The sequence below is a fragment of the Bufo gargarizans genome, chromosome 7, assembly GCF_014858855.1.
Source record: "Bufo gargarizans isolate SCDJY-AF-19 chromosome 7, ASM1485885v1, whole genome shotgun sequence".
Lineage (NCBI taxonomy): Eukaryota > Metazoa > Chordata > Amphibia > Anura > Bufonidae > Bufo > Bufo gargarizans.
The window spans coordinates 189,455,986-189,478,562 of NC_058086.1; the positions used below are offsets into that span (position 1 = coordinate 189,455,986).

Consider the following 22,577-nt stretch of genomic DNA (forward strand, 5'->3'; position numbering starts at 1 on the left):
CACGCCCTCTCTTAGCTGCAGTAGAAAGGACCCTCCCCTTGAGCTGTCAGCTTGATATAAATCTCTCAGAGCAATGAATGTGGAGATCTCTGGATCCATGTGAGGTACAGGGCTGGTTCTGGCTTTGTTAGAAAGGGCTTGTCATGTATTATATAATGTCTGATTTTCATTTTTTAGATTAGTCATGGGCTAACCCCTTTAATTAAAAATTTTGTATAGTTATTAAAGATAATGTATCTGTATAGCGCCAACTGCTGTTGGTTTTGCTTCTTATTTCTTTGTCCTGCTCTCTGAGATGGCCGCACATGCTCAGTTTCATCCATCAACTGCCTCCTGAGCTGTGATAGGGAGAGCTGAGACACGCCCCCTGAGCTGTGATAGGGAGAGCATGGGCACGCCCCCTGAGCTGCAGCAGAAAAGACACTCCCCTTGAGCTGCCAGCCTGATATAAATCTAGCAGAGCAATGAATGGGGAGATCTCTGGATCCATGTGAGGTACAGGGCTGGTTCTGGCTGTGTTAGAAAGAGATTGCCATGTGCTATATGATGTCTGATTTTCATTTTTCACATTTTTCATAGGATAACAACTTTAAAGCACTCGTGTGACCGCCACTCCATTCAAACAGAGCAGCACGTGGGGCCCTGATCGGTAGGGGCTCCAGCGGTCAGACCTCTACTGATCAGAGATTTAGGCCTCTTTCCCACGAGCGAGTTTTCCGTCAGGTTGCGATGCGTGAAGCAAACACATAGCATCCGGACTGAATCCTGACCCATTCATTTTAAGGGATCTGTATATGTTTTTCATGCATCATTTCTGAGTTCATGCAGCTCTGGTTCCATAGAAGTGATTGGGGCTTCAGTGAAAAACAGATGCAATCCGCATGCAATGCGCTTTTCACGGATGGTTTCTAGGAGATGTAGATTGTTATTCTTGAGGTTTTTTTTCATGCGCGTGAAGAATGCATCAAAAACAGATTGCACCCACGCAGAAAAAACTGAAACACTGAACGCAATTGCAGACAAAACTGACCGAGCTTGAGTGCAAAACCATCCGTATGGTTAGTGTGAAAGACGCCTTATTAGGAGTCTTTGTTATGTGGCAACATCTTGAATAATTTAACGGAAACTGGACGGATCCATTTTGCAGCCCATAGACTTCTATTATAGCGGAATGCCTCTAAAGGCATTCCTTTATGCATTCCGTCATAGAATTGCGTTTTGTCCGTAGTAACGGAATCCATAACGCTATTCACCTTTTACCAGTAAACGAAGCGTGAATGAATTTCATAAGAGGAAATTCGCTCATCTCTAGTGCCTTACTTTAGCACATATCTGATAAAGACTGATGTAGGAAATGGTGGTCTTAAAAAATTCTCCCCTTTTATAGTTTAAGGCTGAACTGTTGATCGTCCACACACTCAAGTTCAAGTTCCAATACTACAACAGGGTCCTACTAAAATAAAAAAGACATAGCTGCAATGCCAAATGCAGCCATTAGACAAGAGTGGCGCTGTTTCTGGGAAAAAAAGCTTAAAATTTCTTCTTAATCTCAGAGAACCTCATTGAACTAAAACCACCAGCCCCCCCACCCACCATACCACCTTAACACATAAGATAGCTAACAGAGAATCAACATGCCCCTGACATCTTCCACTCTTGTAGCTGGAGTCCATGAAATGCATAGCCTATGCTCTCTTCTACCTCCCTTCTCTCATTGTAGCAAATACACTAAATTCATGACTTAAAGGGGTTATCCCATGATTCATGTAAAAAAATGAAAACCCGATATCATATAGTACATGACAATCTCTTTCTAACAAAGCTAGAACCAGCCCTGTACCTTACATGGATCCAGAGATCTCCCCACTCATTGCTCCAATTGCTCTGCTAGATTTATTTTCAAGTTGGGGGGGGGGGGGGGGTGTCCTTTCTGCTGCAACTGTAAAAGTTGAAGGATTGAACTGAGCATGTGCTTCCATCTCAGTGAACTGGACAAAGAATTTAGAAAACCAGCAGGTGGCGCTATGCAGCTAGAGTTCAGTGAATAACTCAGCGCCTATACTACATTATCAATTACCTGCAATTACAAAAGTATTCAGAACCAAGTGCTTGTTAGAAAGCTGCAGAATATGATTTGTGGCAGGGGTCACCCTGGTCCAGCTCCCCTCTATGAGCCAGAGCAGTCCTCACTCAGGTGGACCTGGGCGGCTCTGAAACTGAACGATGGCAACTTTCAGGGGTTAATCAGAAGGAAAAAAAAATACTCCCCTCATCCATTTGAGCACAAAGAGGCGGCCACGGCCATCTTGATTGAAGATGCGGCGCAAAATCTCGCACAGGGCGTCATGACGTCATACATCACCGCGCACGAGATTTCGCGCGGGATCTTCAATCAAGATGGCCGTGGCCGCCTCTTTGTGCTCAAACGGATGAGGGGAGTATTTTTTTTTTTTACCACCATTTCAGGGAAAATTGATTCATTACCACGAAGCACAAGGGAATTCGGCTTCACGGCAAATCGAATTTTCCCAGAAATGTGGATACTTTGATTCGCTCATCACTAAGGTTAACATTATAAAATGTGGTTTATATATACTGTATATATATATATATTTATAGTTTTTTTTGCATTAAATACTATGGTGTTTTACTATATCTCTGGTGTCCTTTGTGTCATGCACCACCCTCTAAGCATAACGCAATGTATCGGTTTTGACTGGCGTTTTCCTTTAAAGAGTAGCTGTCACCGCTCCTGACATGTCTGTTTTAGTAACTACTTGCATTCCCCGTGTAATAACATTTCTGGAGCATCTATTCTTATGACTACATGTTGTGCCATTCCTACATTATTCCTGCTAGAAGTTATTAATGAATTAATGGCAGTGTGCTATGAAGATCCGGATGGGTGCTACCAGTAGGGGGCGTGCCCCGCACAGTCTGAAACCGGCAGCACTGATTGGATAGTGTCAGACTGTGCGGGGACACAACACCCAATTGGTAACACCCAGCTGGACCTTCACTGCGAGCTCCTAGTAATTCCTTCATATCGTCTAGCAGGAATAATAGAGGAATGACACAATGTAGAGTCAGATGCTCCAGAATTATTATTACATGGGGAATGCAAGTAGTTTACTAAAACATACATGTCAGGAGAGGTGACATCTCCTCTTTAGGCCTCTTTTTCACATGGCCGTTGCGCTCCCGTGGCCGTATTGCGGGCCGCATACGGCGGTTCCGCAATAAATAGGGCACTGGCCGTGTGCACTCCGCATTGAATGGGTCCGCAAATCCACATGAATGGGTCCGCAAATCAGGAGATGCGGTGCGGAACGGAAGCACGGAAAGGAGCCCCACGGGAGCACAACGGAGTGCTTCCGTGGGGTACCGATCTCTGCGTCCGTTCCGCCAAAAAATAGAACATGTTCTATCTTTTTGCGTAACGGACGGATCACGGACCTATTCAAGTTGAATGGTTCTGGATCCGTCCGGGGCCGCCACACGGATGTTGCCCGTGCATTGGGGACCGTAAATTGTGCACGGAACGGAACCACAACGTCCGTGTGCATGAGGCCTTAAACAAATTGACCCTTCTTTAAAGGGCTTACTGAATAGATCTTCATGTTCTTGAGAAGCAGGCGGTATAAATGTGTCTCTCTAGGCGATCCATATCCGCCACCTTGTATATAAACCCTGAAATGTTCAATAAATGAGCGCCAACGCGGTGAAAGTTCATTTCTGAGAACGTATCGGCTCCTAGACATTCTCCTGCTTCGGTATAGATTTCACACTTGACATTGACCTGCGCGGCGCTAACGGCAGGGGATACAATTCAACCAGTACAACTGGAAAATGCAAAAGGTCACGTCGTCTCCGAGAAGCTCCTGCAAATAATCATATTCCTGACATCTGGCTGGAGAGAGCAGTCTCTGCTAATGCGCTCACTGCGCCGATGTCGTGCACGCTCCCTGAGCGGTCGCATTTACGCGGGTTCGTTACAAACTAGGCAGTCTGGTATAATCAGCATGTCCTAATGAAGCATAGATAAGTAGGACAGAGACTGGAAATCTAATAATTATCTCCCATTCACAAGCCAGCACGGATAACCATATTAACTGATTATCAAGATATTATTTACAGCACAGGTGCCTGCAATACGCCGCATCGCCTAGTGGTGGAGCTGTTGCCATACAGTATGCCAGGCCGCAGTCCAAGCCGAAACTCCCAGAAATGTCTTATTCCGTACATTTTTTACTGTCTGTCTTTGTAACTCTGCTAAACAAAGAATCTTCCGCAGAACATAATAATGTTGTTTTTAAGCCCATGCTTTACACATAGATATCATACTGTAATAAATAAAAAGCCGGCGATGTGTCAGCGTTAAGCCAAGCTGCAGATCCCTATCTTCCTATCGCACATTTGTAGATTTGGGGAATATAATTCTTACAGTTTGCTCTCGCAGTTGAGCATCTGTTGTAGAAATGGCCTAATCTATCATTGGTATCTACCATCCTGTTAACCTCTGCTGGAGGAAAAAGTCCCTACGGCCTCTCTCGCACGTGTCCACGATGACATCTGTGAGAAGGTTCATCCGCAAAAATCAATGTTTGGTCCGTGTGTCCGTTTTGTTTTGCCCCCCATGATGTGTCACCTGTAATTTGAAAATTAATTTCCAGAGCATCCGAGCAGGATCCGCATGTGGTTTTCACGGACCCGTAGCTTATAATGTGTATGAGGGACAAAATACGGCATGCTACCACGGGGTCACTACGGACTTGCGATCCTTCAGACATTAGTGGTGTGTGAATGTACCCAATACAATTAGGGCTCATACACAGGACCGTATGTATTTTGCGGTCCGCTAAAAACGGATCTGCAAAAACTACGGATGACGTATTTTGCGGAACGGATTAGCTGGCCCCTAATAGAACAGCCCTAGCCTTGTCCGTAATGTGGACAATAATAGGACATGTTCTATTTTTTTTTTGTGGAACGGATCGACGGACATACGGAAACAGAATGCACACAAAGTGGCTTCCATTTTTTGGGGCGAACCCATTGAAATGAATGGTTCCGTATACGGTCATGGACACGGAAAGAAAATAACTTTGTGTGCATGAGCCCTTAGAGATGAGAGAATTATTTAAAAGTTCGACTCGGCTGCTTCGCCGACATTTACAAAAAAATTCACTTCATGACGAATTACTTCGTCACGAAGCGCATTTCTTTGTAAGGCCTATTGCACACGACCGTATGGCTTTTTCAGTGTTCTGTGGTCCGCAAAAAACGGATCCGCAAAAAATAGTGCAACCTCTGGAGTCAAGTACTTACCTTCCCAAGTTCCCGCAGCGGTCCTGGCCTCGCTATAGCAGCTCTGCCATCGCTCAGTTGCTGCAGCAACCAGCTCTGATGATGCTCGGGTTGGACGGCCTGTCAGACAACGGGGATGCAGGGCTAATCAGGCTCCCGTACTTTTTGATGTCGGGGGATTTAAACAGACCACTGCTGGCCACGGTTGCCTGTGATTGGTTTCTCCTGCCACACTAGCACATTTTTGCATTACCTCTCAATTTCCTATATGTTGAACTTTTTGTTTGTTTCTAACTTCGCCTCTGACTGCTGATTATACAGTGAAGTGATCTCCTGGTATTGACCCGGTCTGGTATCTCACTTTGTGTTTGGCTCTCATGTTTGGTTCTGACATTTATTCTCTGGTTTCACTCATGTCTGGTTCTGGTTTTGATCCTGGATTCTGCCCTAGGTGTACACATCTGCTTCTGACAATCACTCTTTTCTCTGTTAGGTCCTATGCACTTAGACAGGCTAGGGACCGTCACCCAGTTGGGGGCAGCCATATTCGGCACATCATTCAAGCAGACAAGGATAGTGTTGTGGGTGGAATTAGCGGTGCACTTTCCCTTTCTAACATGACATATGGTTTTTCAATTTGTCTTTAAAAAATAGTTGTTGACTTTTGATAATGTATCCAGAAAAAAATCATTAGGTTGCCAACCTGTTCTCCAGTCTGCTCCAGTCTGATATTACTCATCATGGCACACACTAAAGGCAATCAATTTATGCTGCCTTATAGGAGGGCTCCATATTCTAGCGGCATAGGTCCTGAATCTACCGATTTATAGCTTACTGGATGACCTATAGTTTAGAGAAAATCGCCCTCTCTCAGTGGGAGCCAATAATGTAGTCCTCAATATTCATAAACTGCAGTCCATGGCCACCCAATGCTGGTTGACAACTTTCTCACTATATTGTGCATAGGGGGAAAGCTGCCACTCAGTGATAGGTAGGTGGAGGGAGCCGCAGCTCATAAATGTTAAGGTCTACCCTGCACATAAAGCTGTCAGAATATGAAGGCAATATGGCACGCACATACAGGGATAGTGTAGACCTAAATCTCCCCAGACCCACTATCCTTGCCTACTTGCATGGTCACCCTAAGTGATGACCCCACAACTGGTCGATGGTCCCCGTACTATGTATGTGAGGGAGCAACACACACAGGGAATAAACAAGCAGATGGGCACAATTTAAGAGTAGTCGCACGGTGCCAGGGTCAAAAACCAGTCGGTCAATGAAGTGCCAAGAATGCCAGAAGCAAACGAGAGAGCCAGACATGCCAGAAGTCAAAATTCGAAGCTGAACTTGGGTTTCAGTATTGAAACCTACAATGATCTGAGTTTGGTCTCCACTTAATGATTAATTACCCCATACAGGGTTGTCAAGTTTTAAAAAACAAACAAACAAATTTTCAAATATCCTATTAGTAAAGTCTAGTCTGTGATAAACGAGAGAAGTTCTTCCTTTGGGGCCACTTTTGCTCTGGAAGACAAATGTATGCAGGGATGGGAGGACTCAGGGGTTTCACCCAAGATCCCCGTTCTCATGATTGGTGGAGATCTCAGTGGTCGGATCCACCATTGACCAGACCAGTATTCCTAGGGGCGGACTGGCCATAGAGTCTACAGGGAAATTTCCCGGTGGGGCGATGCCCCGAGGGCCACTTGAGCCCTTCTCACAGTCGCCAGTTGGGTACATAACGATCTGATGTTCTCAGCATAAATTAATGCTAGGAGCTTTAGGTACTGATACACCTGGCTAGTGGCCACAGGTGCCCTCCTGCATTCAACCGTATGTCCATTCTCAGGATGGTGATACAGTCGAATACTGCGGCGAGGGCGGCAGTAGTAAGTGCTGTACTTTCTGCACTGTGGTATTTGGTTCTGCACCATTATATTGCTGCCACTCCTACTTCTGTTATCCCTGCCTATTTGTGTTTGACCACCTTCAGTCAATTTTAACTTGCCTAAAACATGAGGTCACTTTTAGGTTTTTTTTCAGGGCCACTTTAAGTTCTCAGTCTACCCCTTGGTATTCCCTATTGTGTAGATAGGGGATAACATTTAATCTTGGGACCACCTCGTTAAAAAAAATCTAAGAGAACGAGATGGCCAAATATGAGAAAGTACAAAACACTTTACACATAGTCTGAGTTTCATTACTCTTTTTTTAACACCCTGATGAGGTGGAAAGTTTGCAGTCTGCTCAGCCTACGCAGGTATTTTATTATCCGTTCAGTCATTTTTGAGATGCGGAGGGATAAAACAACATACTCATAAAAATAATAAATTATTCTGTTAAATGTTCCATAAAATCTGCAATGAATTTGGCCTAAATCTCTCCAGGGAGATCACGGTCTGAAACTTTACAAAATGATAGAAAACTAACCCGTTCTATCCCCAAATCACATGGGAATTTTAAGTAACAAACACAGAAGTGTCAGAACTCCGCCAATTCTATAGAATCATATACATGACGAGAAAAATACATGACAAAATGTGGAACATTCACCACGTGATCATGTAGTAGGGCGCACGTGGTGACATCATGCTTGAGCACAGGTTCTTCGGCATTAGGAGAGTAGCGACTGACTCTGCGCGTCCAAGTGGATGAGGAATTTTTAGTTTTTTTTGTAAATAAAAAAAAAAGAAAATAAGAAAAAAACATTATTACAGCTGAGGACCACTATGGGGGACATTATTACATCTATGGGCCACTATGAGGACATTATTACTGCTGGGGACCAAAAGAGGTTAGGTCAAATATTTGGCCCGGGGGGTAGAGGGATGAGTGCTGTTTCAATTTTGGCATCTGGCAGCACGAAGGCAATGTGCTTCCCTGCCCCTGGCCCCAAAGCACTGAGGGAAGAGGGGCCCAGGCTGAACTCTTGCACCAGGGCCCATTAGCCTTTAGCTATGATCTTACAAAGCGTCCATAAAAATAGACAGATGGCCAGAAAATGGATGCAAAATGGTCGAAAAATTTGCATGAAAAACCGACAGTCGTGTGAATGTAGCCATATAATTACTGACAGATTTTCAGTCAATAGCCGTTTCCATGAAGATTGCTTCTTGGCAATTAGAGTGGTAAATGTCACTGCTTAACAGTGGAAAAACGTATGTGAATAAATACAGTGCGTGAGCGAAGTGCGGACAGGTGAGGATTTTTACAGCTGAGGTGAAGTTTTAAACTCTGTTGTATTTCCTTGTACATCAGCAAGAAACAAAAAAAATCAAACGATTCACACAACACAAAAAAACACAGAGGATGAAAATGTTCCTACGCCCACACACCAGTGAAAAATATGAAGCACTTATCGGCATTCATACCGCGTAAACTGATCTCTATGTAGATCTTATTGTCATCTTTGTTCAGTTCAGAGGTTGCGCACATAATAAGAAAAAATATATATCAGTGGATATTCCAGTAAAACACTGAATTAAGAAATATATGATGACCGTCAACACGCAGAGATGCTGCATTAATATCAAACTCCAACAGGTGGCACCAGATCCTTGGTCAGGATGGCCAGAGAAGAAGATTTAGCCCAGACAGGAAGTGGGCAGATTATACTGCTCCAGTTTGTGCATGTGTGTGCACACGGAGTGGAGAACCGAAGCCATGGCTGTGCGTTCCCAATGCAGTGTATAGGCAGAACCAGCCAGATACCTGAGCACCTGGTGGCAAACAGAGGGTACAAGCCACGGTGCTGCTGATATTGATATCAGCAGGGTCTCAAACTCCTTTTCATGGGCCGTCAGCCAGAGTTCTAATAGGCTTAAAAGGAATTCACGACTTAAAGAAGACCTCTAAGCTCTTCTGGCATGTCTTGTTTACTAATCACTTGTATTCCCCATGACACGTAGGCTATTCAGGAGCAACTTCTCCTGTGTTGTGATAATCCTCTATTATTCCTGCTAGAAAGGTATGACTAAATAGACAAATTGGTGTTACCAACCCCCTCGCCAATACGATGTGCTCTACATTATCTGACCCCTTTTTTCACTGCTTGTGTAAAGACACACAAGCTATTGACAAGGGGAATGATAAAGCCGAGTGACAAGTCTGGGGAGCTAAAGTTTTGGCAATTTTATTTATAATCTGAAGTTTTCATGCATCAATAATAATGTACGTAGATGTAATTTTGCAATGTATTTCTTTCCCTATCGTCCGTTTTTGGCTGTGGCCACATGATAATGTCCATGCAGCTCCTTCCTATTTCCTGTGATGTCATGTCCATGGGTGGGGCAGTGACAGGGGAGTGTCCATATGACTAGGTTGGTAGGAGGCGCTATAAACTAGTTGGGAGTGGTGAGGGGGGGTTCTGGAGCTGTGGCAGAGAATGAAGTGGATCATGGGTTTGGTTGGATACAGCTACAGGAAGTGCTATATACAGGACAGAAATAAACAAGAGGAATTTGGAAAATTAGAAATGGATAAAAAGGTGATGACGGAAAGTTAAAGGGGTTTACGTGAAAAGTTGGGGGTGCGTTAGCATATACAATCTGAAACGCTGATCCTGTTGGCTAGCCCATCATGTTTCATTATGTCTACAGGGTGTGGGGTTTTGCTCTGGTAGACAGGCTAACGGACGCAGTATAGAGGCAACCACAAAGTCCTTAACTTAACCAGTTCGGTGTTTATTTACACATAAGGAAAAACAAAATGACCGTTCACAGTCTTGGTGTTTGTTCACACCATGCAATGTCCATAGAACAAAATCTTCACCTGGTTAGCAGTTTTCTATCCGCAGTCCACAGCAGGCTTTAGGGGCCTGATTCCCGACATGCGGCTCTCAGCCCTTTAGTACGACACAAATTCACAGGTCTCAAAACACAGAGACTCCCCAGCTTCTCTGTCAGATGGAGGAAAAACCACACCCAGCTGAGACTGCTGGCTGGGTTTTATAGAGGCCAAAAAAGACCCGGCCTGGAGCGTGGGGAGAAGCCACCCACCCAGCACTTTGGCTACTCCCAGTAAAAGCCGGCCTGGATTGGCTTTACAGTCATACTAACAACAAAACAGTGTCAGCCACCACTACCGGCTCTTACCTCACCGAGGCCAGGAATCTGGGTGACACATACCTTCCATCAATGACGGCCCCTTGCGCCTTCCTACAAGGGGTGTGTAGCTGGTAGCAGCTATTGTCTTTGTACCACTCAAAATACTGCAACTGTGCCACAACATGGTAGGCTGGCAGCATACATATGTTGGATTTTAATTATCTAATTCAGAAGCTTTCTGGGCTTGCAATATACTCAAGGAATGAATGATGACCAATATGGAGAAGCTGGTGATGATGACCAGCTTGGTCTAGTATGTCTACATAACTGGGTTTGACCTCATCTTAGTCTTAAACCATCTGCCAATTGCAAACCTTTCAGACTGGACTGTTTGCGGATATAATGACTGAACACAAGATATAGGTAGAATAACAGGAACCTGGTGCTTGTACACATCATGGGATTTCTGAAGGCAAGAATAGCCGTGAGACCTGAATTCTTCATATCTGCCTTGCTATAAGTGTTTATTACTAAGACGAGAAGGGCACTTACTGGTGGCAGGCAGGAGGTCCAGGTGGTTGTATCATCACTGCTGGTACTCATACTAACATTACAGTGGTCAATCTGAGACTGGCTTAGTCCATGAGATGTTCCTTCATCCTCCATCTCCTCATTCTGCTGCCTCTTCAGACTGGCCAGCATCTGCATTTCAGAGGCACTGAGTCGGTTTACATGGTAACTTCTCCAGTTGTATGCCTATGAAGGAAGACAATAGGTTAAGTCTGTCCAAAAATCAGCTCATGGGAACACATCTATGTAACGTACACAACATATACTTTAGTTTTAGGTTTTGGTAGTATTGACCCTTCATTTTTAGAGACTGTAGATAATTTTTCCTTTTGACTTGCTATGGAAGCAATGTGTGGTGATTCCATGCAGAAGGAACCATCTGAACAATGGTATGGTCCAAATGCATCCAGATCAAGCAAAACTGTCCCCAACACCACCACCTTCTACCGTATTTGGTAGTTACACATAATTGGGCTCCATAGCATGTACATACAATCTGTTCTTCTGGAAGACAAAAAGACAAATATTCTGGGACATGTAACAGTAAAGTAAGTCCAGAGCCATGAAGGGAACAAATCAGTGGCTGTACGCCAGAAAACTGGAATAAAAAATTCTCAAACTGAGATCTCATTTGAGAAAACTCTGTGAATTTTGGAAATTTTTCTGCCAAGTGGCCATGGCTTGGCAGAGTGGACTGACCTCAAGCAACACTACAATAATTTTTGCTATGTTCTGGTGGAGTTGCAGCCAACAGCCTAAACATTTTAAAGGACCTGCGAAAAAAAAAGGAATGCTCGAATTGGAAAGGTTGCCATGGGTAAGTGCTCTGCTAATGCTTTAAATCTAAGCGATACAATAAAATGCCACCACTGGAGTTCAAAGAAAGTTCTATAAATCCCTATGTAGTGAGCTCCCCCTAGTGGCAGATGTAGACAGGCAGAATTTTCTGAATCAAATGATGTGAAGTGAAACAGAAAAACTGTAGCTTGTTTCCAAAAAAAGAGCTCACCCCCCCCCCCCATAAGGAAGTTTGGACTAAATTAAGCCTACTTTCACACTTGCGGCAGTGTGATCCGACAGGCAGTTCCATCATCGTAATTGCCCGCCGGATCCGCCGATTTGGATGTGACTGAAAGCATTTGTGAGACAGATCCGAATGCGGATCCGTCTCACAAATGCATTGCAAGAACGAATCAATCTCTCCGCTTGTCATGCGGACAGACGGATCCGTCTTCTATCTTTTTTCACATTTTTACCGGTCTGCGCATGCGCAGGCCGGAAGGACGGATCCGGCATTCTGGTATTTTGAATGCCACTAATACATTCCTATGGGGAAAAATGCCGGATCCGGCATTCAGGCATGTCTTCAGTTTTTTTCGCCAGAGATAAAACCGTAGCATGCTAAGGTTTTATCTTTTGCCTGATCAGTCAAAACTACTGAACTGAAGACATCCTGATGTATCCTGAACGGATTACTCTCCATTCAGAATGCATGAGGATATGCCTGATCAGTTCTTTTCCGGTATAGAGCCCCTGTGACGGAACTCTATGCCGGAAAAGAAAAACGCAAGTGTGAAAGTACCCTAAATTAGATAAACTATAGGTACACTTCCTACTTTGGAAACTTGCATTCACATTCTGCTATTAACCACTGAGTTCCGAAGAGCTACTCCAAAAAGGCTATTGCAAAAACTTTTGGCGCCCATACAGTTAAACGTTGCAAATGCATGAAGATTAGGAAATCGGCTGAACTTTGTGTTCATTATCCAGCAAGTAAGATTCTTTGTGATTCTCCACAAAGCACCGCATACTAAAAATGAAAATGATCCGGGCTGTACGCGGACATCTCTCTAAGACGTTGAAGACGGATTCTTGAATCCCTGCAAGTTGTTAAACTGCTCAGATCCTACTTGGAATGAAGAAAGATCATCCGTGTGTCATTATTTCATATCTGAGCTTTTTATGCAGCTTTAATGTTTCAAGGGCTCCATTTTTCACACATTTCTTACATTGTTACTCTGGCTGTTTTAGGAAGATTTATGCAGTTCTACTATGGACTAAAAATAGCTCAATATACTGGCTGTTAGAATGAGCTGGGTGGATATGTCTAGAGAAGGGATGCCCAACCAGCTGTTGCAAAACTACAACTGCCATCATGCTCAGACAGCCTATAGATATCAGCCTACAGAAGGGCATAGTGGGAGTTGTAGTTTTACAACAGCTGGAGGGCCGCAGGTTGGGCATCCCTGGTCTAGAGGAAAATGAATCACTTTTTGATTAAACTGTAAAAGGAAGACTTGCTGTGAATGCCAATAATCGTCACGCCTGTCTATGGTGGCACGTTCTAGGGTTAAATGGCAGCTACAGAACAAATAAATTACCTAAATCAGGAAATTTTCACGAACGGATGAGCTGTCTGGAAATATTTAAGTAAAAGGTGGTTATGTATGGAGTTTTTGCATGTTCTTCACTGTTTCCGAAGAGTTTTCTCCATAAACTCGCTAATTAAGAAGAAAGAGGCCCATATGATGTGACAGCACTGATTGGATAGTGACAGACCCCCCCCCCCCCCATAACTAGTAACACCTAGATGGACCTTTATTGTAGATTGATGCTAATTCATTCATAAACTTCCAGAAGGAATACTAGGGGGATGACACAACATAGACCTTAGATCTCCCCCGGTTTCCCCTTCCTGATGCCTTTAGACATGCAGGAGATAACCTCTCAGCCAATCAATGGCTGAGGCGGGACTATGTTGCAGCCAATGATTGGCTGAGCGATCATTTCCTGTGTCCCGAGACAAGAGGTTTCAGGTAAGAGAGACTCAACAAAAGTGGTGGGGAATCAGTGAAGTATTATTTTTTTTATCCAATTCTGAGTCTTTTGTAAAAATAAAAAATAAAAAATCTTACCTCTTTACTAGAAACACAGACAATTCTTTCTACTGGAGACATGCAGCCTTAAAGGGGTATTCTGGTTATTTTAAGTTATCCCCTATCCTCAGGATAATGAAAAACTATTACATTTGTGGGGGTTCTACAGCTGGGACTCCCACCAATCATGAGAATGGGGGCCTCCTCTCCCACAATGCCCACCGAAACATCATGTGCTGTTTCATACATTATCTATGGCACTGCTGGAGATGGCCAAGTACAGTGCTGGGCAGTCCCATAAAGATAAATAAAGTGGCAGCACACATGCTTGACCAGTCGTTCCATTCATTTCAGGGGGCCCTGCTAGGTACAAGGTCCTCATTCACATGAGCGGTGGTCTAGATTGGTGGGGGTCTCCTCTCAGCTGCCGACTCCTTTCATCTTGTGTTGCAAGATTTATTTAATGGTTCTATCCCTTTAATTATTCATTGTTAACATACTTTTAATATTACCTTTTTAATGCAGTGATATTGACTTACTTCTACTACTTTGTAATGTAGTGAGTTACCCAGAGAATATATGCAGACCCCATTGTTCTGTGTGGCCGCATTCCTAAGTGATGTGGTCACTGGTCATGCGTACTGCACGGTGGGGCCAATGGGCACTGAGCTATAACGTTATATGCATAGGACAAAGAGGTTTGAGCTCCAGTGAAGCATCCGTAAGTAAGGGTGCCTGAGATTACCTTACTTGGGTGCCACCATGACTGGATGTCGGTTAGGTGCCTAGTGTCTGAAAGGACGGCTGACAGAAGCCTGCCCTCTGAACACAGGTCAGAGTGATTGTTTTTACTATGTCTGTGATTTGTCTGTCTGTATATGTATTTATCACCGTTAGGAAACTTCTTATTCACTTAGACTATGTCAAGCCTAACTTATTCCCGGATCTCAGAATTCACCGTAAAACACATTTGTTGCTAAGATCTCAGCCGCAATGCAACATAAGAGGACAACCTCTTACCAACATGAAGCGAGCAATGAGCTAGTGAGCCCTTTTAATAAAAACTCTTGGTCTAAGATAAATGCAAACAACTTCTTCATTACATGTGTGACATGCAGTACAGGGTGAGGGGAATTGGATATGGCAATAGAACCAGCAGGATAGTGACAGCTATTTGATTTAGGCTAGGACTCAGTAGGTGAATTTTGGTCATAATACACTTACCAATGCACAACTTCATTGCTTCGTTATAGGAGGATAAGTCCACACTTCAGTTATTTGGTCAGTTAGTTCCAATCAGTTATTTTGAGCCAAAACCAGGTAAAAAACACAGAACAGGTAACGATCTTTCCATTATACCTGATCTCTGAGTAGGCTTCACTGCTGGTTTTGGCTCACAATAACTGATGGAAATAACTGAGCAAATAACTGAAGTGTGAATTCAGCCTAGGTTGGTTAGAATAATTTCAGCTGTCATCTGTAGTATGCATTGTGTATATATGGGCAATTAGTCAACATTACAGATGTACATGGTAAAAAGGGTCCTGTGGCAACCCTGGAAATAGTGCTGCTTCAAGCCTAATATAGTAAAGCCAGAGGCCCTTGCCCCAATTCCAATGGCAGCATCTATTGTATTCGTAAAGATGCCATGACTCTTCGCCTGGTTGACCTTTTTACATTTGAAAAAAATTGCCTTGATTGGGAAAAGGGTGAAATCTGAACAGATTTACAGTACAGACCAAAAGTTTGGACCCACCTTCTTATTCAAAGAGTTTTCTTTATTTCCATGACTATGAAAATTGTAGATTCACACTGAAGGCATCAAAACTATCAATTAACACATGCGGAATTATATACATAACAAAAAAGTGTGAAACAACTAAAAAATATGTCATATTCTAGGTTCTTCAAAGTAGCCACCTTTTGCTTTGATTACTGCTTTGCACACTCTTGGCATTCTCTTGATGAGCTTCAAGAGGTAGACACCTGAAATGGTTTTCACTTCACAGGTGTGCACTGTCAGGTTTAATAAGTGGGATTTCTTGCCTTATAAATGGGGTTGGGACCATCAGTTGCGTTGTGGAGAAGTCAGGTGGATACACAGCTGATAGTCCTACTGAATAGACTGTTAGAATTTGTATTATGGCAAGAAAAAAGCAGCTAAGTAAAGAAAAACGAGTGGCTATCATTACTTTAACAAATTAAGGTCAGTCAGTCCGAAAAATTGGGAAAACTTTGAAAGTGTCCCCAAGTGCAGTCACAAAAACCATCAAGCACTAGAAAGAAACTGGCTCACATGCGGACCGCCCCAGGAAAGGAAGACCAAGAGTCACCTCTGCTGCGAAGGATAAGTTCATCCGAGTCACCAGCCTCAGAAATCGCAGGTTAACAGCAGCTCAGATTAGAGACCAGGTCAATGCCACACAGAGTTCTAGTAGCAGACACATCTCTAGAACAACTGTTTAGAGGAGACTGTGTGAATCAGGCCTTCATGGTAGAATATCTGCTAGGAAACCACTGCTAAGGAAAGCCAACAAGCAGAAGAGACTTGTTTGGGCTAAAGAACACAAGGAATGGAAATTAGACCAGTGGAAATCTTTGGTCTGATGAGTCCAAATTTGAGATCTTTGGTTCCAACCACCGTGTCTTTGTGCGACGCAGAAAAGCTGAACGGATGGACTCTACATGCCTGGTTCCCACCGTGAAGCATGGAGGAGGAGGTGTGATGGTGTGGGGGTGCTTTGCTGGTGACACTGTTGGGTATTTATTTAAAATTAAAGGCATACTGAACCAGCATGGCTACCACAGCATCTTGCAGCGGCATGCTATTCCATCCGGTTTGCGTTTAGTTGGACCACCATTTATTTTTTAACAGGACAATGACCCCAAATACACCTCCAGGCCGTGTAAGGGCTATTTGACCATGAAGGAGAGTGATGGGGTGCTGTGCCAGATGACCTGGCCTCCACAGTCACCGGACCTGAACCCAATCGAGATGGTTTGGGGTGAGCTGGACCGCAGAGTGAAGGCAAAAGGGCCAACAAGTGCTAAGCATCTCTAGGAACTCCTTTAAAGGGAACCTGTCACCGGGATTTTGTGTATAGAGCTGAGGACATGGGTTGCTAGATGGCCACTAGCACATCCGTAATACCCAGTCCCCATAGCTCTGTGTGCTTTTATTGCGGGGAAAAAAATGATTTGATACATATGCAAATTAACCTGAGATGAGTCCTGTCCCTGACTCATCTCATGTACAGGACTCATCTCAGGTTAATTTGCATATGTATCAAATCGTTTTTTTTCCCACAATAAAAGCACACAGAGCTATGGGGACTGGATATTGCGGATGTGCTAGCGGCCATCTAGCAACCCATGTCCTCAGCTCTGTACACAAAATCCCGGTGACAGGTTCCCTTTAAGACTGTTGGAAGACCATTTCAGGTGACTACCTCTTGAAGCTCATCAAGAGAATGCCAAGAGTGTGCAAAGCAGTAATCAAAGCAAAAGGTGGCTACTTTGAAGAACCTAGAATATGACATATTTTCAGTTGTTTCACACTTTTTTGTTATGTATATATATCCACATGTGTTAATTGATAGTTTTGATGCCTTCAGTGTGAATCTACAATTTTCATAGTCATGAAAATAAAGAAAACTCTTTGAATGAGAAGGTGTGTCCAAACTTTTGGTCTGTACTGTATATAATCTAAGAGAAGGAATGGTGCCAACCAAGCCCTCAGAGCTGGCATGAAGGCTACTGCTTTGGTGTATCTACAGTACAATACATTTTAAAGAGTCACAGAGTTTTGGTACAACTTTTACTATGTCATAGCAACATTTCAAATGTTTTGATTGGTGGGTGTGTGAGCGCTGAGAGCCCCTCCGATCGCTAGAATGAGGAGAAAGAAGCGTCCACATATTGTGTTCTCTCTCCTCACTGCAGAGGACAAGATTGAAATAGGCCCTTTCTATTGGGCCCATCTCCTGCAGTAAGGAGAGGAAGTGCAATATGTCAACGCTTCTCTCTCCTCATTCTACCGATTGGTGAGGGTCTCAGTGCTTAGACCCCACCAATCAAACTTTTTATATGTCTCTACGACATATCAAAATTTTATCAAAACTCAGTGATCCTTTCAGAAGATTTCTGGGTTCAGAATATTGATGTCTATTCGGATGAGAGACCATCCATATCAGATCTGTTGGGATCTGACTCTCTGCACCTTCGACGATCATCTGTTTGAAGGGGCCGCCACACTCATGTGAGCACTGTAGTCACTTCATTGTTTACCTGCATGATGTCTACTTTGCAGCACTGGGCTTCTGGGTTCAGAACCAACCCAGGGCAATATCTGCATGAAGTTTATATGTTCTCCCTCAGGGATGGTGTGACAACTTCTGAAAAGCTCTGCAAATCTCAGCGCTTTGTAAACAATGAGAAATACTATATATAGTGGGACTGATAGGCAGTCCTAAAGGTCCCCATACACATAACAAAAAATACTGCCAAACCAGCCAACTATAAGTACGGGGGCTTCCCAACATTGAACATGTTTGAAGGGGAATAAGCCACCGCCATAAGTATTGGGCATCAGCTTAACACCCTTTTACGTGGTCCAAGGTTGAGGTCAATTATCTTGAACTAATGTTCTTACAAGCCACTTATTCTTGATAACCCACCCATCTAAATGTGCCATTGATCATCCGACAATTGTGTAAAATTTCACATTAAATTATCGTTTAATAGATGTGCTGCCATCAAAAAATGTATCTGTATGGGGATGAACAATCCTTCATCCTCATACAGATGGGGTGATTGCCACAAGTAAATGCAGCTCGCACAAGGGGAGATAATAATTTGTTCTCAATCATTATTACTGCCCTGTGTATCAACCCATGTAAATGGGTCCTTATTCCCATCTCCCCAGTGAGAATATATGAATTGTCGACCAAGTGTGCAAGTTTATGGAGAACAGCTGTTGAAGGTGTATGGGCTTCAGCATAGGTCATAGATGTAAGATCTGCGGGGGTCTGACTCCAGCTGTTTGACATAGCGGCGGCCTCCTCGCAGCTTACCAAGCACAGTGCCATGCATTGGATAGCGGCTGTGCTTGGTATTGGAGCTCAGCCCCTTCCACTTGAATGGGACTGGGCTGCACCTAAGCCATGTGACCAATGAACATGACATCACAGGCCTAAGAAGAGGCTTAAGTGCTCGTGCAGTGCCGAAACCTCTTCAAACAGCTGATTGGTGGGGGGGGGGGGGCAGGAATTAGAACCCCACCTATCTAATATTGATGACCTAAGGCTACTTTCACGCTAGCGTTTTTTGCGGATCCATCATGGATCTGCAAAACGCTTCCGTTACAATAATACAAACGCATGCATCCGTCATGAACGGATTCAGTTGGATTATGTCTTCTATAGCCATGACGGATCCGTCTTGAACACCACTGAAATTCAATGGGGGACGGATCGGTTTTCTATTGTGTCAGAAAAAACTGATCTGTCCCCATTGACTTACATTGTGTGCCAGGACAGATCCGTTTGGCTTCGCTTCATCAGGCGGATAGCAAAACGCTGCAGGCAAACTGATGCATTCTGAGCGGATCCTTTTCCATTCAGAATGCATTAGGGCAAAACTGATTTGTTTTGGACCGCTTGTGAGAGCCCTGAACGGATCTCACAAACCGAAAGCCAAAACGCCAGTGTGAAAGTAGCCTATCCTGAAGGGGTTCTCCAGGATTTTGATACTGATGACTCTGGTGAGCAAATTGAGCTTCAGATCCAAGATCCAAAAGGTCTCCATACAGCATTAAAACAAAGTTTTTGAAGTAATCAACTTCAAGCTCAATTCGCTCACCCCTAGTCATCGGTATCAAAAATCCTGGAGAACCCCTTTAAGACTAACTTTTCTTAGTCTTTTATTGATCTGACCCATGTACATGTAACACAAATATGTAGAATGCCTTTGTTTTTGTCTTATTATTCTTCATCTTTCAGCTATAAGCACACCGATTGATCGATCCTTAGCAGGAAAGGCTTAGGCTACTTTCACACCAGCGTTTTTCATGGATCCGTCATGGATCAGCAAAAACGCTTCCGTTCTGATAATACAACCACCTGCATCCGTTATGAATATATCCGGTTGTATTATCTTTAATATAGCCAAGACGGATGCATTATGAACTCCATTGAAAGTTTTCTATTGTGTCAGAGAAAACGGATCTGTGCCCATTGACTTACATTGTATGTCAGGACGGATCCGTCATGCTCTGCACCACATCGCTTGCAGCATTATTCTGCCCGTGATGGGGATGCAACCAAACGGAACGGAATGCATTCATTAACAATGAATGGGGACAAAACGGAAGTGTTTTCCCTGCTATTGAGATCCTATGACGGTTCTCAATAGCGGAAAGGGAAAGCACAAGTGTGAAAGTAGCCTAAGTGTGTACGGTCACCTGTACATTGCTCCTCTCCATGAGTCCTTTATACATTGCACAGTTCAGGGATTACAATAAGCATCATTATGAGCAGAAGTCAAAGTTAATTGCAGCATGAAGCATTGGATAGGCGATAATTGTTAGATTGGTGGGGGTTAGAGCGCCCAGCATTGTACTTCACTCTTTCCAATACTGCAATTTTGAATGGAGGGGAAGGTCATACTTGCTTCACCACTGCCCCAATGAAGCATTTATGTGGCTGGGGGTGACAACATATACAGTAGATATCGCATTGTACAACACTTTTCAATGATATAAGCATTCTATAAAGGTTATGTTCACTTATTCAACCACTGTATTGCTTCATTCTACCTACAGTAAAAATAAAGTAATTTGCAAATGGTCTAGATTAACCACTTCAGCCCCGCTAGGTGAAACCCCCTTTATGACCAGAGCACTTTTTACACTTCGGCACTACACCCAAATGAATTTTACCTCCTTTTCTTCTCACTAAAAGAGCTTTCATTTGGTGGTATTTTATTGCTGCTGACATTTTTACTTTTTTTGTTATTAATCAAAATGTAACGATTTTTTAGCAAAAAAATGACATTTTTCACTTTCAGCTGTAAAATTTTGCAAAAAAAAACGACATCCATATATACATTTTTCGCCAAATTTATTGTTCTACATGTCTTTGATTAAAAAAAAATGTTTGGGCAAAAAAAAAAATGGTTTGGGTAAAAGTTATAGCATTTACAAACTATGGTACAAAAATGTGAATTTCCGCTTTTTGAAACAGCTCTGACTTTCTGAGCACCTGTCATGATTCCTGAGGTTCTACAATGCCCAAACAGTAGAAAACCCCCACAAATGACCCCATTTCGGAAAGTAGACACCCTAAGGTATTCGCTGAGGGGCATAGTGAGTTCATAGAACTTTTTATTTTCTGTCACAATTTAGCGGAAAATGATGATGATTTTTTTTTTTTTATTTTTTCTTACAAAGTCTCATATTCCACTAACTTGCGACAAAAAATAAAAAATTCTAAAAACTTGCCATGCCCCTCACGGAATACCTTGGGGTGTCTTCTTTCCAAAATGGGGTCACTTGTGGCGTAGTTATACTGCCCTGGCAATTTAGGGGCCCAAATGTGTGAGAAGAACTTTGCAATCAAAATGTGTAAAAAATGACCGGTGAAATCCAAAAGGTGCACTTTGGAATATGTGCCCCTTTGCCCACCTTGGCAGCAAAAAAGTGTGACACATCTGGTATCGCCGTACTCAGGAGAAGTTGGGGAATGTGTTTTGGGGTGTCATTTTACATATACCCATGCTGGGTGAGAAAAATATCTTGGTCAAATGCCAACTTTGTATAAAAAAATGGGAAAAGTTGTCTTTTGCCAAGATATTTCTCTCACCCAGCATGGGTATATGTAAAATGACACCCCAAAACACATTCCCCAACTTCTCCTGAGTACGGCGATACCAGATGTGTCACACTTTTTTGCTGCCAAGGTGGGCAAAGGGGCACATATTCCAAAGTGCACCTTTCGGATTTCGCAGGCCATTTTTTACACATTTTGATTGCAAGGTACTTCTCACACATTTGGGCCCCTAAATTGCCAGGGCAGTATAACTACCCCACAAGTGACCCCATTTTGGAAAGAAGACACCCCAAGGTATTCCGTGAGGGGCATGGCGAGTTCCTAGAATTTTTTCTTTTTTGTCACAAGTTAGCGGAAAATGATGATTTTTTTTTTTCTCTTTTTTCCTTACAAAGTCTCATATTCCACTAACTTGCGACAAAAAATAAAAAATTCTAGGAACTCGCCATGCCCCTCACGGAATACCTTGGGGTGTCTTCTTTCCAAAATGGGGTCACTTGTGGCGTAGTTATACTGCCCTGGCAATTTAGGGGCCCAAATGTGTGAGAAGTACTTTGCAATCAAAATCTGTAAAAAAATGACCGGTGAAATCCGAAAGGTGCACTTTGGAATATGTGCCCCTTTGCCCACCTTGGCATCAAAAAAGTGTCACACATCTGGTATCGCCATACTCATGAGAAGTTGGGGAATGTGTTTTGGGGTGTCATTTTACATATACCCATGCTGGGTGAGAGAAATATCTTGGCAAAAGACAACTTTTCCCATTTTTTTATACAAAGTTGGCATTTGACCAAGATATTTTTCTCACCCAGCATGGGTATATGTAAAATGACACCCCAAAACACATTCCCCAACTTCTCCTGAGTACGGCGATACCACATGTGTGACACTTTTTTGCAGCCTAGATGCGCAAAGGGGCCCAAATTCCTTTTAGGAGGGCATTTTTAGAC

At 43.3% G+C, this 22,577-nt stretch overlaps 1 protein-coding gene across 1 annotated transcript in view; it reads right to left on the bottom strand.

Annotated features, from left to right (window-relative positions):
- CFAP20DC (CFAP20 domain containing) overlaps nucleotides 1-22,577 on the bottom strand; it is a 327,497-nt gene that overhangs the window by 60,646 nt on the left and 244,274 nt on the right. The window contains exon 5 of the mRNA XM_044301886.1: nucleotides 10,908-11,111. Coding sequence (XP_044157821.1) covers nucleotides 10,908-11,111 — 204 coding nt within the window. The remainder of the gene's footprint in view (nucleotides 1-10,907; nucleotides 11,112-22,577) is intronic.